Source organism: Muscardinus avellanarius, assembly GCF_963383645.1.
Source record: "Muscardinus avellanarius genome assembly, chromosome: 6".
NCBI classification, from domain to species: domain Eukaryota; kingdom Metazoa; phylum Chordata; class Mammalia; order Rodentia; family Gliridae; genus Muscardinus; species Muscardinus avellanarius.
Window position 1 is genome coordinate 103253313 of NC_137791.1, and position 23763 is coordinate 103277075.

Consider the following 23763-nt stretch of genomic DNA (forward strand, 5'->3'; position numbering starts at 1 on the left):
AGATTTTTTGGAACAACCCACAAGAAAATTGGCGAGGAAGTCATGAACTCTCCTCCCTTTTGTGGCTAGATGCTGTGGATTCTGAAAGGCATCTTAGTTCTCATAATGCACAGGTAGGGCTCCAAACCAAACCCTGGCTGCCCAGGGCAATCATCAGTGCCCCTTTCCTTCCTCCCTTCCTCCACATTCCTCTATCTCTTTCTCCTGTCCAGTAATTAATTCCCCAATAAACCTTCTGAATGAGTCCTTACTTCACAGTTGGTTTTTTCAGGAAACTCAGACTACTTATGCAGGACAGACAGTTGATTTCAATGTAGATGCTACAGAGAACTATTGGTTTATTTGTAGCCAAGGAGTAACATGAGCAGATTTGCAATGATCTGAGCCCAGGGCAAAAATAGAGGCTGAAAAGGAAACAGCAAGAGTTGTTTTTCTATCTACTGCAGCGTATACATACAGCTACTAATCGAACCCAGGAGGTAGATAGAGTTTTTAAATGAGAAATTAACAATAATAGCCCTAAAAATTGACTAGACAGATGGCACTTTCTGATTGCACTTTAGGAAAAAGAAAATGTGCAGAGACTAGCGCTGGTTTCCAAATAAATTATTTAAAAATGCAGTTTGTTTGTTAGCATGTTTGTTTTCGGGGGATGGAAAGGGGTCTCCTGCTTTTTAACCTTTTCCTATTTTAACATTCAATTCAGAAGCATTTCAGTAGCCTCAGTTCCAGAGATGCACTAGCAACATAATTTCAGGGGGGAAAATTCCCTAATTTGTAGCATTTGTTGATTTCTGTGGAATGAAACTGGCACAGTGGCCAATGGCGAGTGCCAAGGGTCTAAAGACTTAGCTGCTGGCTTTCCCAGGGCTTAGCATTGCTCACCCAGCACAGCACGACCACTTCCCACAGCCATGGCCCCACTCCCCATATCTCCTGCATCCAACTCTCCCCTGCTCTTTTCTCTCAGCAGCATCTGCCTGTCAATGCTCGTCAGTGCAGTGTGTCTATGAGAGATCTGAGCATCCTGAATTTTGATCCCTCTCCCCTCACCACTGTTTGTCCTCTGTCTCCAAATAATGTGATTTTATGTTAACAGAATATAGTAGATAGTGAATGTTGTGGTTTCTTTTTATTCTTTCTTTCTTTTTTTCTGGTACTAAGAATTTAACCCAGAATCATTCTACCACTGAGCTACATCCCCAATCCTATTTTATCTTTTTTTTTTTTTTTTAATTTGGAAACAAGTTCTCACTAAGTTGCGGAGGGCCATGAACCTGCAATTTTCCTGTCTCAGCCTCCCAAGTACTGTGGTTACAGGCATCCTCCACCATGCCTGGAGGATGTTGTGGTTTCTGTCCCCATCTCTTCCTTCATCAGGCTGATGAGCTACTACTCCCCCTGTTCTGAATGTTGGCTACACTGTTCCTCCAGACATAGAAGTGCTGACTCAGATAAATGGGGGCCAAACCACCCAGGGGTCTGGAAATCAAAGGGAGAGCCAATACCTGAAGATCCACAGAACCTCATACTCACACCCTGGTATTATACCTTCATCTTAATAAGACTGATGAGCAAAAATTCCTCTATTTATTTGGATGCTTTGATAAAAAAAAAAAAGAGGAATGGGCTTCAGAGCCTGGTAAATAACCCCTGCAAAGATACTAAAAAAGATCCAAGAACTTGCAAATCCTAGTGGATTATTTGGAAATCTGGTGGTCTGGGGTATGCTGGAACCACCTCTAAAAGAAACAGACAAGCTTTTGTATTTGTACCAACTACATCTAAGAAAGAAGCACAGAGCTTGGCAGGCTTCTTCAGGTTTCAGTGTCTGTGGCATAGAAGGTTGCTGGTTTTGAGTTGGATTCACACAAAGCCAGACTTCAAGACAGCTCTAGACTTCAAGGAACCCTGAAGCTTGGTTCATGTAACTCGGCAGACCTCGTGTTACTGGCATTATCTGTGACAGAGAAAGGCACCGTGTGGAGTCCCTGGCCAGCCTCAGCAGGAAATTCACAGCAGCAACCCCAGGTTCTGAATCAAGACCAGTGAAGAACAGCTTCTAGCAGGTCGTGTTCCATAGTAGAAACTGAGCGTCTTCCCTACTAGGTTGTCAGAACTACCTATCAGTGCCCTTCATATATAAATATTATATTTACAGAGTCACGAGATTGTGCAGGCACAGCAGCAATTCGTAATGAAAAGGGAGTGTCTAAGGTCAGGCTAAAATGGGTTCAAAGGGCTCAGGTGAACTACACAAACAGGAAGGTGTGCTGCCCTACTGTGCATCATTCATTTAGTCCTGCTACCTGAGCGAGCTTTAGAACAGCAACATGATAGTACTGCTGATATATCTGCTTGGAGGTGACACTGTGGGGAAGAGGACATCATTCTTCAGAATGCCACGTACCCTAAGTCAGTGGTCACTGCATGGTACTATGCTGCCAATATCTAGAATGCATGGGTCAGAGAGACAATAGGAAGATGCAGGAATGGGCCCCTTTTCCATGCTTCCAGTCTCCTACTTGGACTGTACATTTCATCCCTGCAACATCAGGTACTTAATCCAAGTCCTTAATCCCAGAAGAGAACTCTTCTTCTAAACCACACAGTGAGAGTTCCATTACACATAAAACCACAATTGGTATAGGTCATCTTGGGCTTATCATAATACTTACCTACCTGGCGTGAAAGGGAGTTATCATGCTGGTAAAGGTAAGTGAACTGCTTGTCATTGAGGTAGAACTACTGCTGTACATAGGAGCAGGGAGATAAACGTGGGCACTCAGGTGCCTGTCTTGGTACACACAGGTTTAGATGTAAATGGGCAAGTGCAGCCACCACTGCCTGATAAGGGGACAGTGATCAGAGATCAGACTCTGCAAGGACTGGGAAGACGGGTCACCTAACCATGTAAGGCACCACATTGAGCAAAAGTGCTAAGAGCAGGAGGGTAGAAAATGGATAGTCAAGGGAGAAAATAATCACTGGTCACCACTTCAAGACCAGTATCAGCTCAAGAGCTGGACTTCATCCCACTAAGTCTTCCACCAACTGTGGCAAACCTGCACCTAAACAGAATGAACTTAAGTCTAACAGTGTAAGAGGCAGACTGGAGTAGATGCTCAGAGACCCCCTCCACACGACAGGTTGACCTGCTCCTCAGCTACCATGCAGAGGGTGTGCTAAAACTCACAGCCAGTGGCCAATGACAGGCTGACAAAGCCATACACACCAGCCAGCCCCTCATGGTGGAAGCGAATCCCAGCTAAATCTCACAGGCAGTGGCCAATGACAGGCTGACACAGCCATACACGCCAGCCAGACCCTCACGGTGGAAGCGAATCCCAGCAGCAATTTGTGTTCCACAGTGTCTGCGGGATCTGGTCAGAGGCTGATCTCTAGCCAAGATGGCTACCTTGCTTAAGTTTTCTCCCAGCCCTAACCTACTTTCTTCCCTTCCTTTCTTCTGAGACTGCTCCCCTAATGAACTGCTTTTCACAAAAATGGGATCTCAGGTTCTGACGCTAAGGCTTTCAAGACAAAGGAGATCTCTGAGGTAACAAAGCAGGGAAAACAATAGAAAGAATTTCAAGTGGCACCTCAAAATGAAGGCCAAACGTTTGGGTACGAATGTCTTCTCATTGTCCTTTATATTATTTGAGCAGGCTGCCCGCTTACATCATGTAACATGAGTTAATAGCCACCAGGCAAATTTGTTGTGAGGATTAAAGAAACAATATTGTAGGAGAGATACCTGAGGATAATTTTTGCCGTGTGTAGGTAGTCAATAAAGAGATGCTCTTATTACTAATATTCATAATATTCTCTTAATTCAAAAATAAAGACAAACTTCTTTAAGACCGGCAGGATCCAGAAAGCTGCAGCGTCACTGCAGAAAGGCTTGCTGAGCACAGGTCTGTCCCACTCTGCGTGCAGAGAGCTTTTTCTTCATGTGAAATGAGTCCCAGGCCACTGACTGCCACGCTCCTGTGGTGACTGATGTCTGAAGCAAAGGGAAAGGAAGGACTCCTGGGAATGAACGTTGTGACTGTCATCATGGTTTATTTTGCTTCTTATTTAATGTGGGTAAGCAAGAGGGAAAAAATAAAGGAGTGTTTACTGTTTAAGAGAAGTTTCTTTCTGCTTTAGGTCACCCAAGTTAGGTTAAATGTAGCAGGCACTTTTTAAAATCATACTCTATGGCCCATTGTGTTGGCTTCAGCCCAAAATTACAGTATTTGGAAGGCTGAGACAAGAGAATTGCGGTCTGAGGCCAGTCTCAGCAGTGTAGCAAGACTCTCAGTAACCTAGCAAAACCCTGTTTAAAAAAAATTTAATTCAATTTTAAAAAATGGCTTGGGATGTAGCTTGAAATAAGAATGTCCCTATTTCCCTGGGTTCAATCCCCAGTTCCACAAAAGAAAAAAGAAAAAAAAAAGCACACCATTAACATCCTACTACAGAGAACAGAGGACTGATGCAGATAACAATAGCTAGGAGAGATAGCTAATGTACTAGCACTTTATCACTATTTATTCATAAGCCACTGTTTACCAATGTCATTTGAAGTTTCTGAAGTCGTACTGTAAGAATAATTAAACCTGTCAGATAAATGGTGCTTGGGAAATTTTTTTCTGGCAACTAGCTATCAAAAGAAATGTATACTAAAAAAAAAGTTTCTAAAGAAATGAAAACATAGGGAAAAAACAAGGACAGGCAAAAGATAAGTATACCGGTTACGAAATAAGGCCACTACAAAAGTGCCTTTGTAAGTCACGTAGTATGGTATCATGTGAGCCAAATTACACAAAATAAAAATTAAGTCCTGTACAGGTTCTCAGATGACGCTGTGGCAGGCACCATAGTTTGCATATCCAACAGCCCCAGGCTCTCCCGCCATCTTCTAGTACAGAGGTAGTGCCAGGCACCCACCTGCCTAGCCTCTTAACTGCAGAAAGAATGGCTGTGTGGAATGCAAGAGAACAAAATGCAAGCGAATCCTTCTGAGAAGATTCTGGAACTTTCTTTTACTTTCTGATGAGAGTCATACTCAAAAGAAATATTCTCTTGCCACCTCCTTCTTTCCATGTTTTAATTGTGGTCTGGCTTTAAGGTGTAGACACCATTTAAAACATCACAAACAAAATAAAGGTGAAGGAGCAGAAGAGCAGGAAAAGTCCGGGTCCTCATCAGATTATCTTGCACCAGCAGCCTCGTCCACTGCCTCTTCTGAATGTCTACTTACACCATGTAATTAATGTCTGTGTGTGTGTGTTTTTTTAAATGCCATATTCAGTAGTAACCTCAACGGCTTGTAGCAGAACACTTCCCATGAAGATCTAAATAATCCCTAGGTTGGTATGAACAAGCATTAGGAACCAACCCAGGCTGCCACCAAAGAACAGGTGGAGCCTGCCTCCACCCAGAAGGATGGCAGGTGTTCTGGAGGAACACTCAGACACAAGGCACGGGGGCGGCGGGCTGAGCTCACAGGTGTGGAGCCAAGCACAGCACAGCCAGGCTTGGCAAACACTTAGCCAAGCAGGCATGGGAGGCAAAATTAGGCAATCCAAGACAAAGGCCAGGTAGGGCCTCGGCCAACACAGGATCTCAAACAGAGGAACTGGCCTTTGAAAATGGGCTGGTGTGGCAGCAGCTGAGCCAAGTTCAGAGGCAGCAGCTGAGGTTTCCCAAGAGAAGTGAGTTCTGCAAGAAAAGCTCTCGGTATCATGATGCCTTTCTTTTTCATTTTTCTTTCTTTTTTTGTGATACTCAAAATTTAACTGAAGAACATTCTACTTCTGAGCTACACCTTCAGTCCTATTTTATATTTTGAAACAGGCCTCGCTAAGATGCGGATGCTGGCTATGAACCCATGATCCTCCTGTCTCAACTTCCCAAGGACTGTGATTACAAACATGCACACATCACCTCACCAGGTCCATGATGCCTTTTAAGGACCCACCCTAGGTGCATCACATGCTAATTGAGTGGAACAAGATCTTTTATAGAATTCGATCAGATGTCCTGCCTCTATCCCCCAGTAAGTTCCTGAGTACTTCTCATATTTTATATTAACTATGTAATCAGCTATCTCATAAAAACAAACTTTTGGAAGACAAAATCATGCTGCATTTATCTTTACAGTCTAATTGCCTAGCAGAATGCTTAGTAGTACTTGATCCACAATTTGTTTGGAAGACAGATAATAAAACCAATAAACCATTCACAGTAATTACTGAGCATCTATAATGTGCCAGACATTGGTCAAAATACTTAGCACACAACAGCTTATTAATTGCATAGGAAATAGTCACTATCATTATCCTCACTTTAGCAACATAGAAGCAAGAACCCCAGGATCCAGGGGCCAGGGCCAACCCGGTGATTTCTGGTTCCTTATAAACCAGTATGCCTTGTTAAAAATGGGTGGAGAAAATATCCAAAGATGACTAATATGGAACTTCTGGTTTGCTCTTACAAATAGGAGCTAAGAGTTGCTTTAAATATGATTTAGAAAAATTAAGTCAAATGTTTCCTGAAGTCATCTGTTATATATACCTTTAATGAAAATGAAAGAAGTAGAGAGGAAAGACTTTCTTGTCTTTTTTGCTGTTGTTGTTATACTAAGCATTCAACCCAGGGGCATTCTACCTCTGAGCTACACTGCCTCTGTATCCTTAGTAAAGGAAGGTTGGCTAATGCATAATATACCCTTACATTAGATATTTGAATATTTATTTTAATTGAAAAATGTGAATTACTGATGAGTAAACATGAGTTAGCAGTCACTCAAAGAGGTAAATCTTCAACCTTCAGGCTCTTCCTGCTTCCTTTGATATGCAAATGAACTTTCATGAGTTCTAGAATCCACTATCACCACTACAACCAACAATGAGTATTGACTTAACAACTCTTGTCATAAGAACAAACTATGTGCATCCCAGAGGTCAGTTATTGCCTCCAGATTATAAAAATTAGAAATATTATTTCATATTCTATAGCCATAAGGGAATACCTGAGACTGGATAATTTATAATGGCAATAAAGTTATTTAGGCTTATGTTTCTAGAGGCTGAGAAGCTCAAGATTGGGCAGATCTGGTGAGAGCTTCATGGTGCTTCATAGCATGGGAGAAATTGGAAGGAAAGAAAAGGCATATGATCACAAGGAAAAAAAGGGACCAAACTCCATAAGGAAGGCATTAAAACCATTCATGAGGATTCCAACCCCACGACCGAAACAACAGCCAACACCACCACAATCAGTTTCAACACATGAACTTTTGGGTGACACGTTGAAGCCAGTAGTATTCCTCCCCATTCCTCCAAATTCATGTTCTTCTCACAGTGCAGAACACATTCTCCAAGTCCAAAGTCTCATCTGAGACTCAAGAGAAATAAGTGTGTAAAATCAAAACGAGTTATTTTCTTCTAAGATACAGTGGCAGGACAGGTAGAAAAGAGATACTTCCATTCCAAAGGGAGATAACAGAATAAAAGAAGCAGTAACAGGCTCAACTGAGTCTAAAACCCAAGAGGGCAGACAGACGTCTTAACTCTGGAATATAATCCTTTGTTCCATTAACATTTCATGGTCACTGGGGCAGTCCTGCCCTTGTGCTTTGCTAGATGCTGCCCATGCTTTGGTGCTATGAACTGGCAGCCTTCCCAGCTGGGCACGAAGGTCCCAATCCTAAGACTCTGTCACTGGAGGAGTTCCCAGAGAGAGGACCTCAACTCAGGAGAAGTGGGGTCTTTGAATACTTGACAGCACAGAATTTCAGCACATGTCGGTCAAAGACATGGACTAAATTATTTAGAAAAGCAGATATACATTGAAGGGCAAACAGGGATCATCCCCAGTAACCTCGAGGGCAAACAGGGATCATCCCCAGTAACCTCGAGGTCTGAGAAGATAGAGGAACAGATTGCTAGAAGATAGCTAGAGACTGGAGTAGAGGGACAGTGAGGGCAGAGTTAAGCAATTTTGTTCTGCTTTTCCCTGTGCTTGTGTAGTGACCTCCATCCTGTTAATTTTGCAGTTGAGGAGGCGGACTGAGGGGATGGGCTGAATTTCTCACACATTACTTGTTTTGCATTTCCAAGTTTCACAGGTATTTCCTTCATTCCAGTGGCTCCTGGGTGCATTTTTTTTTTTTTTGGGGGGGTCTGGGGATGGAACCCAGGGGCATTCGACCTCCGAGCTACACCCCCTGCCCTATTTTTTATTCTTTATTTTGAAACCGGATCTCACTGAGTTGCAGAGGGCCTCACTAAGTAGCTGAGGCTGTCCGCGAACCGCGATCCTCCAGGTCTCAGCCTCCCGAATGCTGGGATTACAAGCGTGCGCCACCACGCCCAGCTCCTGGGTGCTTCTTAAACTGAATGTGCCTTTCTTTTTCTCTATTTCCAAATTCCTGTCTCAGATCCACTATCCTTTTTCCTGGTGGGTACTTTCTGTGGCTCCTCTGCCACTGTGACAGGTTTCTTCCTGGGCCTAAAGGCTTTATACAGTGTCCATCAAAGTCTAGGTGGAGGAAACTACACTTCCATAGTTCTTGCCTTCTGCACATCTGCAGAATGAGGACTAAATGGACACTATCAGAACTTATGGCTTACGCCCTCCGGAGGGTCACACCTGGGCGCTTGAACCATAGCAGAACCGAGGAGTGCTGTGTCAGAATGCAGTGGACAAGATGGCCCTAGAAACTGAGCCTATGAAGGATCCTCTGAAAGGACTCTGCCCTCCATGAGCACTGGGACTCCATGGGCTGGCAGCCTGGAAGACCTCCAAATCCCTCTAGGCCATTTTCCCATGGTCTCTATGATCAGCTCCTACTTCTCTTCTGTTCCTGTTCATCTCTTTTGTAACCCATTCCTGTTCATCTCAGCCACACCCTTGCGCTGCTGTTCTCTTGAATACTATTTTCCATTCAGGCTGCACATTTTCCAAATTTCACTCTCTGCTTCCTTTGTAATTTTAAATCATGTCTTAAAATAATTCTTCTACTCTTATTTTACTCTATGCAATTAAAAGGAACCATGAAACTCTTTGAGCATTTTGCTGCTTAGTTATTCTTCTGCCAGGTGTTCTACTTCATCAACCTTAAGCTTTGCTTCCCATAAAGCTGTTGCACATGGCCAAGCTCCTGGAAACTTTATAAAGGTGGACTTTATTCAAGCTCCTGATAATAGACTCATAATTAGTATGAGACTTCATCACAATGGTCCACATGTCTGTCAATGTTCTTCTGGTCATGACCACTTAAGTGTTCTAGACTTTCTTTTGTCTTTTGTGTTCTTCAAAGCCCTTACCAGAATTCCCATATATGGCATTCCAGGCTTTTTTGTTTTAGCATTCATTCCAACACTCTTTCATCCCTTGCCCATCACCCAGTCTCAAAGCCATTTAAGATTTTTGGCGATTTATATAGCAACAGCTCCTTTTCTCAGTGCCAATTTTCTGCCTTACTCCATTGGATGTTGCAATACAAGACTTGAGACTTGGTAATTTACAAAGGACATTTGTTTATCTAGGCTCACGGTTCCGGAGGTTGAGAAGCCCAAGTTCACATGGCTATATCTGGCGAGGACTCTGTACTGCTTCATAATGTGGTAGAAATCAGAAGGGGAGAGAGAGACATGAGTGAGTGCAAGGGAACAGCAGGTTGAAGTCTGGAGATAGCTGACCCATTCACTTGAGTTAGGCACTAAGCCATTTGTGAGGGCTCTAATACCATGTCTCAGACACCTCTCATGAGACCTCATCTTCAACACTGTCACAGTGAATAATTTAGCCTCCAGAATATGAACTTTAAGGGAATGCATTCAAATCAGAGCAAGGAGGCTTGAGCCCTTAAGACAAACGATTCCCTTTCTGAACAAAGTTTTTGGCATGATAAGAGTAATATAGAGCTGAGCATGGTGACTCACACCTGTAATTCAAGTACTTGACAAGCTGAAATAGGGGGCTCATAAATTCAAGACTAGCCTCAGAATCTTAGCAAAACTCTCAGCAAACTAGTGAGATCCTGTTTCACAAAAAAATAAATACATAAATAAAAAGAGCTTAGGGGTATATTATTGGAAATAGAATGTCTCTGCATTTAATCCCTAGTAACCACACATACACACACACAGAGTAATGTATTGAGTCATTCTTAAAGAAAATGAAGAGTCCACTGAGGCTGATATAGTTCGTATTAAAACCATTTTCAGGCCAGGCGTAATGGTGCACGCTTTTGTAAACTCAGTACTTGGGAGGCTGGGACAGGAGGATCACGTAGGTTCGAAGCCAGCCTCAGCTACTTAGTGAGGCTCGCAGCAACTTAGTGAGACCCTGTTTCCAAACAAAAATATTAAACTAGGTCTGGGATCCGAGCGTGGTGGCATACGCTTGTAATCCCCATGCTTGGGAGGTGGACAGGAGAATCGCGCAGGTCCGAAGCCAGCTGCGCTGGCTTAAGAGACCCTGTTTCCAAATAAGAGAAAAGTATAAAATAGGTCTGGGAGTGTAGCCCGGAGGTAGAAGGGCTTCCAGGAACCCCAGTACCACCAAAAAGAAAAAAGAAAAATAAATAAATAAATAAATAAAATAATATAAAATAAAATAGGTCTGGGATTGTAGCTCAGAGGTAGAAGGCCCCTGGGTTCCATCCACAGTGAAAAAAAATTACATTATTTATCTCTCTCCTCTTGACCAAAACCCAGTAGTTTAAATTTATTGATACCTAATAATTACTTTAAAAGGAACCTCTTAGTGTCTAGAAATGTTTAATGTCCTTTAGATTCATTTTTGTACTCACCCGGTATTTATTCTTCCATGCTGATAATTTTCCATAATCAAATTTGTGTTCCATTGACTCAAGAAAGTACAAAGATAAAGATATGTAAAAGAGAAGAATCCCAGAAGAAATAAATTTAATTTTGTAGAATGTAGAATCCTATACATGAATACATAAAGGAAACTAACAAAATAATTAAATGAAATTAAAAATAGCTGTTTTATGCCATTAAAAGATTTAGCTTCATGAATCTTACCACCAAAGACAGGTATTTAAATAAGTCACAAACCAACATGTTAGTGGTGTGAGGTAGCCACCAAAAATATTAATTTAATCTTAAGCAACATTAATACATATGGATTACAGATGGACTTTATCCTAATATGATCAGTTCCAGTAGATCCAATATCTGTAAGATGGCGTGAGGACTTAATACTTTTCCCATTCAAATCCTGTGCCCTGAGTAATCTCTACCAAAGCCTACGTAAGACCTTGACAGAGACATTTCAGAGACAACAAATGGACAACCCAACTTCTGTAGTCAAACATGCAGAGAGTTATAGCAGTTACCATTAAATAACTTTGAGCAAGATACTCAATGTCTGGGAATGTGAAGCTGATTTGCTTTTGCTGCTTTGCAAACCAACCAAACTAAGTAAAATAAAACATTAAGCATGTGTTGTTCACGTATGAATCTAAAGATCAAAAAGCGTCTAGCTGTCCTTGGCCATGCTATGTATGACTTGGCTTCAAACTGTCATTTGGTCCAGGTCTATTCTTTGCATCTCATGGTCCTGGGACCAGTGGGCTTCCCATAGCACAACCTTTTCATAATAATGGAAGGAGCTAAAAAATGGTGAGCCCAACCATACATGTTCACTTCCAGCCTCTTTGTATGCATTATTTGTTATCATTTCATCGGCCAAAGAAAGTCATGAGATCAAGACTCAGTTCAGAGGCTACAAAAATGCACTCTGCTCTCAAGTGGCAGAGCAAAAGTGTGTCACTGCATGATACTACTACAGAGAAATAAGAAAAAATTTGTCAGCAATTAGTTCAGATAATTTTTAGAAAAATAAAATTGAACAAAGAGGTCTCAAGTCTTAGTTGAGTATATTTCTGCACATAAATAAGATGTCTTTAATTAAAAATTTCTGCATGACAATTTATTCAGTCCATAATTTTGTAAGTCTCTTCTAGGCAATGATGATTGAAGAACTGATATAGTATATAGCATGTCAGTTTAGAAACTCTTAAATATTTTATTACTATGATACAAAATTAAAATACTGAGTTTCAGAGAAAATATCAGAAACTCTGCCAGGATGCACAAGCCACTAAAAGAATATTTTTTCTTGTCCTGCTGTTTTATTTTTTTTTTAAAGTTTGGAAATAAATGTCCCATCTTCAAGCTCACTGATTCTTTCTTCTGCTTTATTAAGCCTGTTGTTGAAGCCTGCTGTTGAATTATTCAGTTCCATTATTGTATTCCTTATCTCTAGAATTTTTATTTGGAATTTTCTAATTTCTATTTCTTTGTCAAATGCCTCATGCTTTTTATCAATTGTCTCCCGAAATTCACTTAATTTTCTATCTGTATTTTCTTGTAATTCCCTGAACTTCTTTAAAAGGATTATTCTGAATTCTTTTTCAGTCATTTCATAGACCTCCTTTTCTTCTGGGTTCATTAGTGGAGCTTCATGAGTTTCCTTTGGCAGTGTCAGATTTCTCTGACTTTTCATAATCCTTGTGTCCTTATGTTGATGCCTGTACATCTGATGAGATGATGTCCTCTTCTGACATCTGCAGGTGTTCTCTGGTGGTGATAGACCTCTACTAGTTAGTCTAGCCTGGGATTCCAGACGGGCCGGCTGGTTGCAACCCCAGACATTTGAAATTATCCAATTAGAAGAGAAAAAGAAAAAGAATGAAGAAGGTTTATGGGATAGCGTCTAAGGAGCACACATAAATTCAGTAGCACTCAAAAAAGAGTTGAGAAAAAAAGAGTAGAAAGCTTATCTAAAGAAATAATAGCAGAAACTTATAAAACCTAGAGAAACATATACATATCTAGGTACAGGAAAGTAAAGGACACCAATCACTAATAACCATAGAGGCTACCAGAAGCCATATAATAATCAACTGCCAAAAATAAGTGACTGAGAATCATAAAAGCAACAAGAGAAAATAACAAAACATACGAGGAAGTTCTAGTACATCTAGCAGTGGCCTTCTAAGCAGAAATCGACAGGTCAAGAAAGGGTGAGATGTTATATTCAAAGCACTGAAGAGGAAAATCAAAAACAAAAAAACTGCTAAGGATTCTATACCTAGGAAAGGTTTTGTTTAGAAATAAAGGCAAAATAAAGACTTTCTCAAATAAACAAAAGCCCAGAGAGTTCTTCACCCGTAGATCTGGCTTACAAGAAATACTACAGGGAATGGGGAGGGGAGGAAGCTCACCAAGTGCCATGTGTGTGTATGTCTCTCTTTGAACTACATTATGATATGAGTCTACAGTGCACTAAAACTGAAATGCACCAAGTAAACAGAAGGAAAGGGAGAGAGAAAGAGAGCAAAAGAAAAAGAGAAAGAAAGAAAGAGAGGAGTTCCTCAAGCTGAAAGAAAAGGATGTTGAAGATTAATATGAAAACATCAGAAAGCATTAAACTCACCAGTAAAAGTGAATACTAAAAGTTAGAATTTTGTAATATCATAATTCTGGTGTGTAAATCACATACAACTGTAAAATGAAGTTTAAAATGAAAGCTATTAAAATAATAGGAACTACAATAATTTAAGGGATATGGAATATAAAAAGTCACAAATTATGACATTAAAATTTTCAAAATGTGGAGGAAATAGTAAAGTAAAATTGTGGAGGGTTTTATTTTATGATCAGAAAATTAGTATCAGCTTAAATACTTTGTTGTAAGTATATAAGAGGGTTTCTGTAAGCCTCATCATAGCCAAAAATCAAAAACTATAATAAACACACCAAAAATAAAAAGGCAATGAATGAAAACATAGTACAAAAGAAATTGCTTAACTGAATAAAGACAGTTCTTTCTGAAAGAACCTATAAGCAACTAGAAAAAAATGGCAGTAGTAAATCCTTATATATCAGTAATCACCTTAAATATTAATGAATTTTATTTTCTAATAAGAAAATATACATTGGCTGAATGAATTAAAATATAAGACCAAAGCATTTGCAATATTTAAGAAACTCATTTTACCTGTGAGAACATACGTAGACTGAAAAGTGAAGGGGTAGAGAAACATTCCATGCAAGTGGAGACCAAGAGATTGCAGGAGTAGCTATACTTAAATAAAATAGGCATTAAGACAAAAACTGTAAAATGATGCAAACAAGGTCACTATCTAATAATAAAGGGATCATATCAGCAAATATGTGGCATGTGTGTATATGTGTATATATATATATGTGTGTGTGTGTGTGTGTGTGTGTGTATGTGTGTATATGTATATGTGTGTATATATGTGTGTATATGTGTGGGTGTGTATATATATATATATATATATATATATATATATATGCACCCAACATTTGAGCACTTGAAAATATATAGCAAATGTTAAAGATTCTAAGGAAGAAATAGACTGCAATATGACAGAATTAGGAGACTTTAACATCCCACTTTCCACAGTGAGTAGGCCTTCAGACAGAAAATCAATAAGAAAACATCAAACTTTCTGGGCGTGGTGGCGCACACTTGTAATCCCCAGGCTTGGGAAGCGGAGAACAGGAGGATTGCGCAGGTTCGAAGCCAGCCTCTCTGGGTTAAAAAGACCCTGTTTCTAAATAAAAATATTTTAAAAATAGGTCTGGGAGTGTATCCCGGAGGTAGAAGGGTTTTCAGGAACCCCAGTACCACCAAAAATAAATACATACATACAATAAAAAGAAGAAAAAAAGGAAAACATTAACCTTAAACTATACCCTATATCAAATGCACCTTGCAGGTATAAACAGACCATTCTATATAACAGCTGCAGAATACTAATTCTTCTCAACTAAATAAATTCACACAAAACATTCCCCAAGAAAAAAGATATCTATACCCACATGTTTTATTACAGCACTATTCACAATAGCCAAAGTATGGACTCAACCTAAGTCTTCCTCAGTGGATTATTAGTGGATAAAGTGTATATATTCACAATGGAATGCTATTAAGCTATAAGAATTAAGTCCTGTCATTTTCAACAACATGGGTGAACCAGAGAGCATTATGTTAAAATAAATTTCCAAAAAGGGAAAGACAGATATCACATGACTTCATTCAGATGCAGAATACTAAAATGTTGATCTCATAGAAGTAGAGAGGAGCATCGTGGATAGCAAATACTTGGATGATGAGGAGGGAAGAGAGAATAGGAAAATATTGGGCAAAGGATATATAAATAGGAGAAATGTATTTTAAATGGCCAGAATAGGTAAATGGAGACAGAAAGTAGATAAGTAATTGGCTGGGCCTCAGAGAGTTCATAGGGAGAGGATAGGTGGGGAAAGGGGAGAGACATAGGGAAGGATTAGAAATGGTTATGGAGTTTCTTTTTCCAATGATAAGAGGTATTCTTAAATTTATTTGTGATAGTAGTTACACAATTCTGTAAACATATTAAAAACCAGGCATACATTGTGAATTGTACACTTTAAATGAATAAATTAAATGACATATGTATGATGTCTCAATAAAGTTATAATCTAAAAAACAAATCTTAGAAATATCAGGTGTTAATTTCCTACTTATGTGATAACCATGCACTACCAGTAAGAGTTTATTGGGTGGTTGAAAGATACCTTGTGGAATCTATAGATTGTTCAGCTTGTTCTGAAGTCAGTTCAGAAAGACTGATTAGAAATACGCTCAGACAGTCAAAGTCAAGGTAGCAGAAATTAAAATACCAGATGATACAAGAATGCTGATGAATGGGAAAGAATGGCAAGCATTCCAACTTAGATATTCATGGAGCTAAAGAGAGAATGACTTAGTAAGATCTATAGAATTTGGATAAGTCAGTGTTCATTGTAACTCGCTGTTAATTGACTTTGGAAAACTTGTAGAACCAAGCTAAGAGTCATTGATTACACAGATTGCCCTTCAGTTCTTAATCTCTAGAAAAGAACACAATTAGAAAGAAAGCAAGAGAAAACTGGAGGGACAAATTCAATAAAATGATGCTCTGATCAGATAAAAACTGACAGGAGAAAAATAAAAGCATGGAGAACTGAAGAGTGAGTAGTAGAGGCTGTTGGGCCAACAAGGACACAGAAAAAGAATCTTTGGAGATAGGAAGTGAAGTAAATTACTTCAGGAATCAATTATTTTGGGAATCGATTTACACAAATATTCACAATACAGATACACTGCTGAATGTTCTATAAATAGAACATATGGGTTTTATTTCTCATTATCTAACATAATGTCTGCTCCATAGTAGATAGGTGATACATGGTCATTAAATGATTGAAGAAATATAGATGAATCACAAAAGAAAGGATGAAATGGGACAAGTTATCAATGTTTCACCATGCAAACACTAGTCCTAGCCAATACAGAAAATCTGATACCCAAAAAAAGATGTAGGAAGGAAATAACCACTGTCGAACAGGATTTCACTGAATTCATTAATTGCAGGAAAGAACATTTATTGAGATTCTACTCAGTGTCAGTGTTTAATTCCCTAACCAAGAAGAGCAAAGGGGTGGTACATGGAAGGTATTCACATTTTGAGACCTATCAGCCCAGTATTCTTTAATTATATTGAAATAATATATCAGTGGTAGCAATGTGTCTTTAGTGATATCTTATCTTTCCTGGTTTTTAGATAACAAGTCACTTGAATTTCTTAGTGTACTTTCTTGCACCATTTGGAGTTGTATAAAACCTTCTAGAAGTTTTTATTTGTTTGTTTGCTTGTTTTTTTACTATATCCTGATAACCAAAAAAGCAACAATTCCACTAATGGATGCTTATTTTGAAATAAGATTACATAAGAATTTCTCTGGTGAGTGACATGCTAATTTCCACAACTTAATATTTCTTGTACAGAAAAGGAGTTAAAAATATAACTAATTTGTGAATAACAGTGCTAGCTCATAGGGTTGTTGTAAGGAATAAATATGCCAATCACATAATAATGTGACTAGTGCCAGGCATTCAGAATGTACTTAGTCAATGTTAATTACTGTTTTTGGTTTTACAGAGTGGTCCAAATAAATCTGCAGGACCAAGGAGTCACCAAGAGTATCCATAAAATATTTCCCGAGATAGACTTCATTAACTGAAGAAGGATAACAAAGGCTAACAGAAACTTTTGTTAGCACCATCACCCTGACTCACTGAGCCATACTGAGCATGTCCTGCTTGAGAAAATTCAAGATTTCCTTTCCCAGTGTCAATCCTTACAATCTCAGGAATATCCAGTTAAATGATGTTGGGAAAATAGTAGCTTTTGATAATTTTTAAATACAATTTAAAACTAAACACAAGCTACTTAACTCTTTAGAAAAGCATCTGGATGAAAAAAATGAATCTTAAATAATAAATTTTAAAATCTGTCCATCAAATGTTGAAGTTTCAAAACACCAGACTATAGCATCCCAAGATGTTTCTAGTCTTATAAATATTTCTATTTGAGCCCTGTGGGGTGGTACATGCCTGTAATCGGAGTACTTGAAAGGCTGAAACAGTAGGATCGCAGGTCCTAGACCAGCCTAAGCAACTTAGCCAGACCTTGTTTCAAACCAAAAAATAAAATGGGGGTTGGAAGTGTAGCTCTGAATATATATGTATGTATATGTGTATGTGTGTGTGTATATATATGTGTGTGTGTGTGTGTGTGTGTGTGTGTGTGTGTGCGCGCACAAATATTCAGATTTGCCATTACAACATTTAAAAAGATAAAATTGAGAGTTACTATATTTAATAAAAGAGCTCATTGGATGATTCATTAAAAATCATCTTGTATTTGATATAGCTTTGGATAAGATGCTTCACTTTTCTAACAACTAGTTATCAAAAACTTGAGCTGAGCATGGTGGCAGATGTCTATAATCCCAGTACTTGGGAAGCTCAGACAGGAGGATCACAGTTTCAAGACTAGTCTTAGAAACTTAGCCAGACCCAGATTAAACATAAAAATATTTTTAAAAGGGTTGGAGGTGTAACTCAGTGGTAGAATCTGGATTCAGTCCCCAGTACCAAATACAAACAATTGAAAGACAAAAACTTGATATAATAATAACTTTCCTGTTCATTTTATCAAATGGTGGAAATAATTAAGTTAAATAGTATATGCAATAGCCTTGTGCAAAGTACAAATTATTATGCAAACAATTTATTATTATCTTAGTGTTATTTTTCATGAAATGTTAGAATGCTCATAAATGCAGTCACACTAACCAGAGAGATACATGTACATATATAGACAGAAGCTATACATTTAATTTGAGCTCTTAGAAAAAATTTGCCAAATAATAGCATCTTCTATAATTATTTTCTTTCTCTGAATCTATTTTTCTCTAGCAGGGTCATTTTAAATTTGCCATATTAAATTTAATATAGAAAAGGAAATTAAAATTATGGAAATTTCAGGAAAATATTCTAAAGAAGTATACTCATATAGTATGAGGATAAAGTCAAGTATGGATAGGTCAATAAAAGATTACTGTCTGAGTTTAATCCTATAAGAATACATTAATAAAAATAAGCAATCTCATTTTCTACATCATTGGTTCACTCTAGGAGACCTTAGAAATGTGTTGCCCCAAGAACAAGGTGTATCTCAGCCAAGTCATGTGAACTGGGTATGAGGAACGATGAGTCATATGGTGGTTCTGTAATTTGTTTTGCATGAAGTAGCAAACGACTAATTTTAAGAAAATAAAAATATTTTTTTCTAAAATTTTCCAGTAATTGGTAGTAAAACAATTTGTCTGGCTGGAAAAATCCTTAGAGTAAAATTTCTTTAAGAGTACTAAAGAGGCCAGGCGTGGTGGCGCACGCTTGTAATCCCGGCACTTGGGAGGCTGAGACAGGAGGATTGCACAGGTTCAAAGCCAGCCTCAGCTACTTAGTGAGGCTCTCAGCAACTTAGTGAGACCCTGTATCCAAACAAAATATAAAATAGGTCTGGGAGTCTATCCTGGGAGTAGAAAGCCCCTGGGTTCCATCTCAGCACCACACACACACACACACACACACACACACACACACACACACACATACACAAGAGTATAAAGCGGAGTACTTATATCAGAGTATACTGGTAAATCTTCCAGGCTTGTTCCCATCAATCACTTGATTAATTAAGATATCAGTAGAAAACAAGACTGAAGGATAAGCTTTGTTCATTTTTGGCTCAGAAAGGATCCACCTAGTGATCTAACCTGATCCAAAAACAAACCATAGATCCTTGCATATCTTCTTCATTTTCCTCATTAAATATTGAAGGTATAAAGAACATGTCTTTACTCAAGGGAACTGGTGGGATTTTACATTCAGGTTCTAAGTCAATGACTTTCAAGTTTTAGTATATGTAAGAATAATCTAAAGAGCATCTAATAATTGCACATTTCAGGATCACTGATAGATTCCAGGTTTTCGGACTTCCAAATCTGCCTCTCCCCTGGGCATTGTGCCCTTGTTATTTCGGGAATAAATGGAAAATTCAACCACCTGAATATGAAGAGCCATGATCCAGACAAAGCTGGACACCCTTGAGTGACTCACCAATGAAGCACCCTGCATTAACCTCACTGAGATGGCCCTTTCTCCCTGCCTCCCAGTCCAGCACTACTCTTAACAAATTAATATTGTGCATTCTCAACTACCCAAGATTCTATGGGGAAACATTGACAAATGAAATAAAAATTTGTTTTGATATCCCTTTCACAAACAACTTTCTAAATAAGTACTGCTAAGAAGTAAAAAATATTTTAAGCCAGCTGAGGTGGCACATTCCTGTAATCCCAGTACTTGGTAAGTGGAGACAGGAGGATTGCAGGTTTGAGGCCAGTAACTTAGGGAGACCCTGTTTCAAAATCACATAAAGCTGAGGTTCTAGCTCAGACATAGAATGTCCCTAGATTCAGTTCCAAGCACCAAAAGAAGTAAAAATCTTTTTTACAGCAAACTATTTCAATGACTATTTTCTGCACAGTTGAAATTTTTGCAAGGCCCATACCAATGTTTTATGAGACAGAAACAACAGAGCGGAAACTAACAAAGAGGAAGTGAAGTGATTTATAGGGTCTTTGAAAGATTTTATTATATTTAGTGCTTCCTCTAAAGTTTCAGGTTGCATGATTTAAAATATTACAATTTAAACTAGGAAGAAAGACCTGGTTCTTTCTTCCATCGCAGTTTCTTATTCAATAACACTGGCCACATGTGGCGCCTTAGAAGACATCCAAGATACCAGCTACTCACTTTTTCTTACCAGGGAGAAACTGCTAAGCTCTAACTCCGTGCAGTGATGTTTGATTCTTACTTTGCAAGAAATATGGAAAATAGAGAGAGACCTAGAGAAAGAGTGACAGCTGGTAGTGGATGTGAGATTAACTGAATGGTAACTTCTGCTTTTACCTTTGCATTGTGAGATGTCAGTGAGATCCGACTGTCATCCTAAGACAATGCCTAAGACACAGGCAACTGCCTTATGACATGCAATACCTTAGCAAGTGGTAAACCTTCAAATCAGGTCTAATACAACGTTGCATAGGTTGTATCGCACAACTCAAAGAGGTAGAATGATGGAGGCCCTTGGAATAGTGCCACTGGTAGTGCTGACCCAAGTGTAGGAGCCCCTCTAGCCTGTGCTTTATCTGGAGAGATGGGACACCATTCACTTGATGAAGATGTTGGTGATGGCGATGGTGAAACTAAAGATGATGGCCAAATTTTTTCGTTATCTCTCTTTAATTATTTGATAATTAAATATCAACAATTTTGAAGGACTTCTGCCAGAAATGCTTTTAAATGGAATTGAGCTTAATTATTAGAAAAAAAGTTTTATTGGACTTATTCTCTCATAAAATGGTGACAGTTATGCACAAGAACTATGCAAGTAAATGTTGTAGTCTTTGACTTTGCAATTTATTTTATGTCTTATTTGTGAGTTTATAGAACCATCAGAGTATAATGTTTAGCATAAAGAGAATAGTTTTTCTCTTGTAGGTTTTGAAGGTTTAAGATATTTACTCATGAATTGTACTTTTGAGAGATTTAAAGAAGAACAGGCCCATTCAAACCAAAGTACTAAAACTAGTATAGAAGTCTAGAAACAACCCTCCAACACAAAGCAATTGAAATAATGACAAGCTAAGTTAATCAAAATGAACGCAAACATTTTAAAACTTAACTCTTACTCCTAATCTACACCTTGAAAATAACAATTTTTACATTAGCTAAAATTCGTTTCATTAAGATTACTTAACCTAACAATCATATCTCTAAAAATCTATGCAAGATTGTGCCCATTCTAGCAATACAGTCAGTTTTTTTAAATTTTGGTCCTCATTCCTATCACTAATCAATAAAATCTTTATGTATAATAAATACATATATATACACACTATATATGTATGTATATATAATATGGGTTATATATATTATAAATACATTTTAACTATTCATATAATTATATAATTATATATGTTAATTATTATAATTATAACTATAATTATATACTACATAGAATTATTAATTATAATTGTAATTATATAACTATATATTACCCATAATATACATATACATATATCTAAATAAATATATATTTCCTTTGGTCTTATCTGCTTTTTTCTTTAATTAAAACTTAAATTTGTTTTTAAATCTTTGAGATTTAAACTTTTCAAGTACCTCCTTTGAAATAAAATATATTTGGGTGCCTTTTATTGAAATGCTTTCTCCCAATCATTCCTCTGTCTTTACATAATATTGAACAAGTTATCAAAAGAGATCATTTTATTTAAATATTAAGAAGAACATAAAGTAGCATGACAATGAAAACTAATGGTTGGCTTCTTTAAAGTCTGTGATTATAAATTCCATTTCTGAAATGATGAGGTCTGTTTTAAAAGAGGAAAAAAATCATCTCACCAATGCTCATAGGCAAATATAAATACTTATCATTAGAACATTTCCAAAGGCTTCAGGATCTGAATAATACCTCTGTAAATTCCTGTGAAGGATCTACCACATGAGAAGGGCTAATTTATTGCTAGACCATCTGGATCTCAGTCTGTACTTTCAGAAGAGAAGTAGCTTCTTCAGATGCTGCTCTGGAAATATTGTGGGCAAGTGAATGAAGAAATAAGCCTCAGATAAAACCTGCAGCTCCCTCAGCAACCCGGCGAAGAAGTGGGTCGCACTGTCTTGGTAACCTTCCCCCTCCATCTGATCCCACGAGAGAAGCCCTGAACCTTCCGCACAAGCGACAGCAAATGTGACACTAGTGACCTAAGAGGGTGAACCAGGAAGAAATTAACTTCTAAGTTTTGCTGAGATGCACTGAACACTGTAGTCTGTCCCCTTTCTTGGCCAAGAAGTAGAGATATTTAGTCCTTATTTACCCCAAGAAAAGCCCACTTAGATGTAGGAAATTTGGCTTTGAGAAACGGTCTAGTTTGCCAAGAATAATGAGCCTCTTTTTCACAGGTGGCTACTGAGACAATATCTGAGATGGGGAGTGTCTCGGGATGCACCGAGGAGTGACAAGTAAGAGAAGCTTGCTTTAAACCGGAGAACTGAGAGGTGCTCAGATGGTCAGTTAGGAGCGAAGCTCAGAAGGAGGAAAGTATAATAACTTACCTGTAGCACTTTGGTCAAATTGTTAAACAGAGCTTGGCCCGCACTCACTTTGTATTTGACGCCTCTGACTGTGCCATTTTTGCTTAAAATGTTGACTCTTCTTGTACCAAAGGCCTTCTCGCTGGCAGCCCTCGCCAGCACCAGCAAGTTGTCCTGATCGTTCTCCTGCTCGTCGCCTTCTGAGCCTGCGTGGCCATTTTGCTGCCCGTCAGAGTCACTGAGCCCATCTATCCCACAGATACTGGCACACTCAGAATCCAGAGAGCCGGACGGCTGCCCGTCTTCATAGACCTCCTTCAGAACTCGCCCGCTGTGAGACGACGCGATCCGAAACCGGACTCTCCGTGGCCTGTCACTTTCCGGCTTCATCTCCCTTTTGAGCATGGTCGCCTCCACCCACCTGAACAGTTTACATCATTCTGGACCCATGGCTAATGCACCCCCTTTCACATAGCAATCAATGTTAGAGCTGAAATCTAGCGAGTGTAGTGACAGCGGCACTCCTAGGATCCTAAGGTTGGAAGAAGATTCCCAAGAACCTACAGCGAGTCTCTGCTGTTAATAATGAATGTGCGTGTGCGTGCTATGGTTACCTTTAAACTAAAACCTGCAAAATGATCTTGGCCTTTAATTATTCAATGGCCCTGGTGGACTCTTTAACAAGACAAGTGCAAGAAAGTGGCATGCAATGAAACAGAAAATAAGTGTGGAGCGAGGAAAGGAAAGGCTTCAGCTCTGAAGCCAAGGGTGAGTGTTGAAAGGATCTTAGAGCAGAAACTGCTCCTCAATTTACTGTCCAGAGAGGAGAGGTCAGAGATAAAAGATGCCAGCAGATGGATAGGAGATATCATAGTCTTCTTGCATTGCTAATTGCTTTTTCTACTCTCACTGGGTGATCTTTCAGAAAAGCAGTGAATGTTGCGTGCAGGCATATAATTAGCAACACTAATTCTTATTAAGTAATTAGACAGCATCTACATAGTGCAAGATGGATGTTCACTCTCCATCGAGCTTCGTGTTCAAGTAATTCCGCTAAGGATTTTCAACTGCCTGTGGAAAGCCCGTGGATGACATTTGGTTGGTTGCACTCTCCGTTTTGCTAATAGAAAGCATTGTGCTCTGAGAGTGGGAGGC

The 23763-nt window shown here is 38.8% G+C and overlaps 1 protein-coding gene across 1 annotated transcript in view; it reads right to left on the reverse strand.

The window, feature by feature from the left end:
• Positions 1-23013, reverse strand: part of GRXCR1 (glutaredoxin and cysteine rich domain containing 1) — a gene marked incomplete at both ends in the record, with an annotated part of 130737 nt that extends 107724 nt beyond the window's left edge. Inside the window, one exon of the mRNA XM_080698169.1 lies at positions 22630-23013. Coding sequence (XP_080554295.1) covers positions 22630-23013 — 384 coding nt within the window. The remainder of the gene's footprint in view (positions 1-22629) is intronic.
• Between the last annotated feature and the right edge of the window lie 750 nt (positions 23014-23763).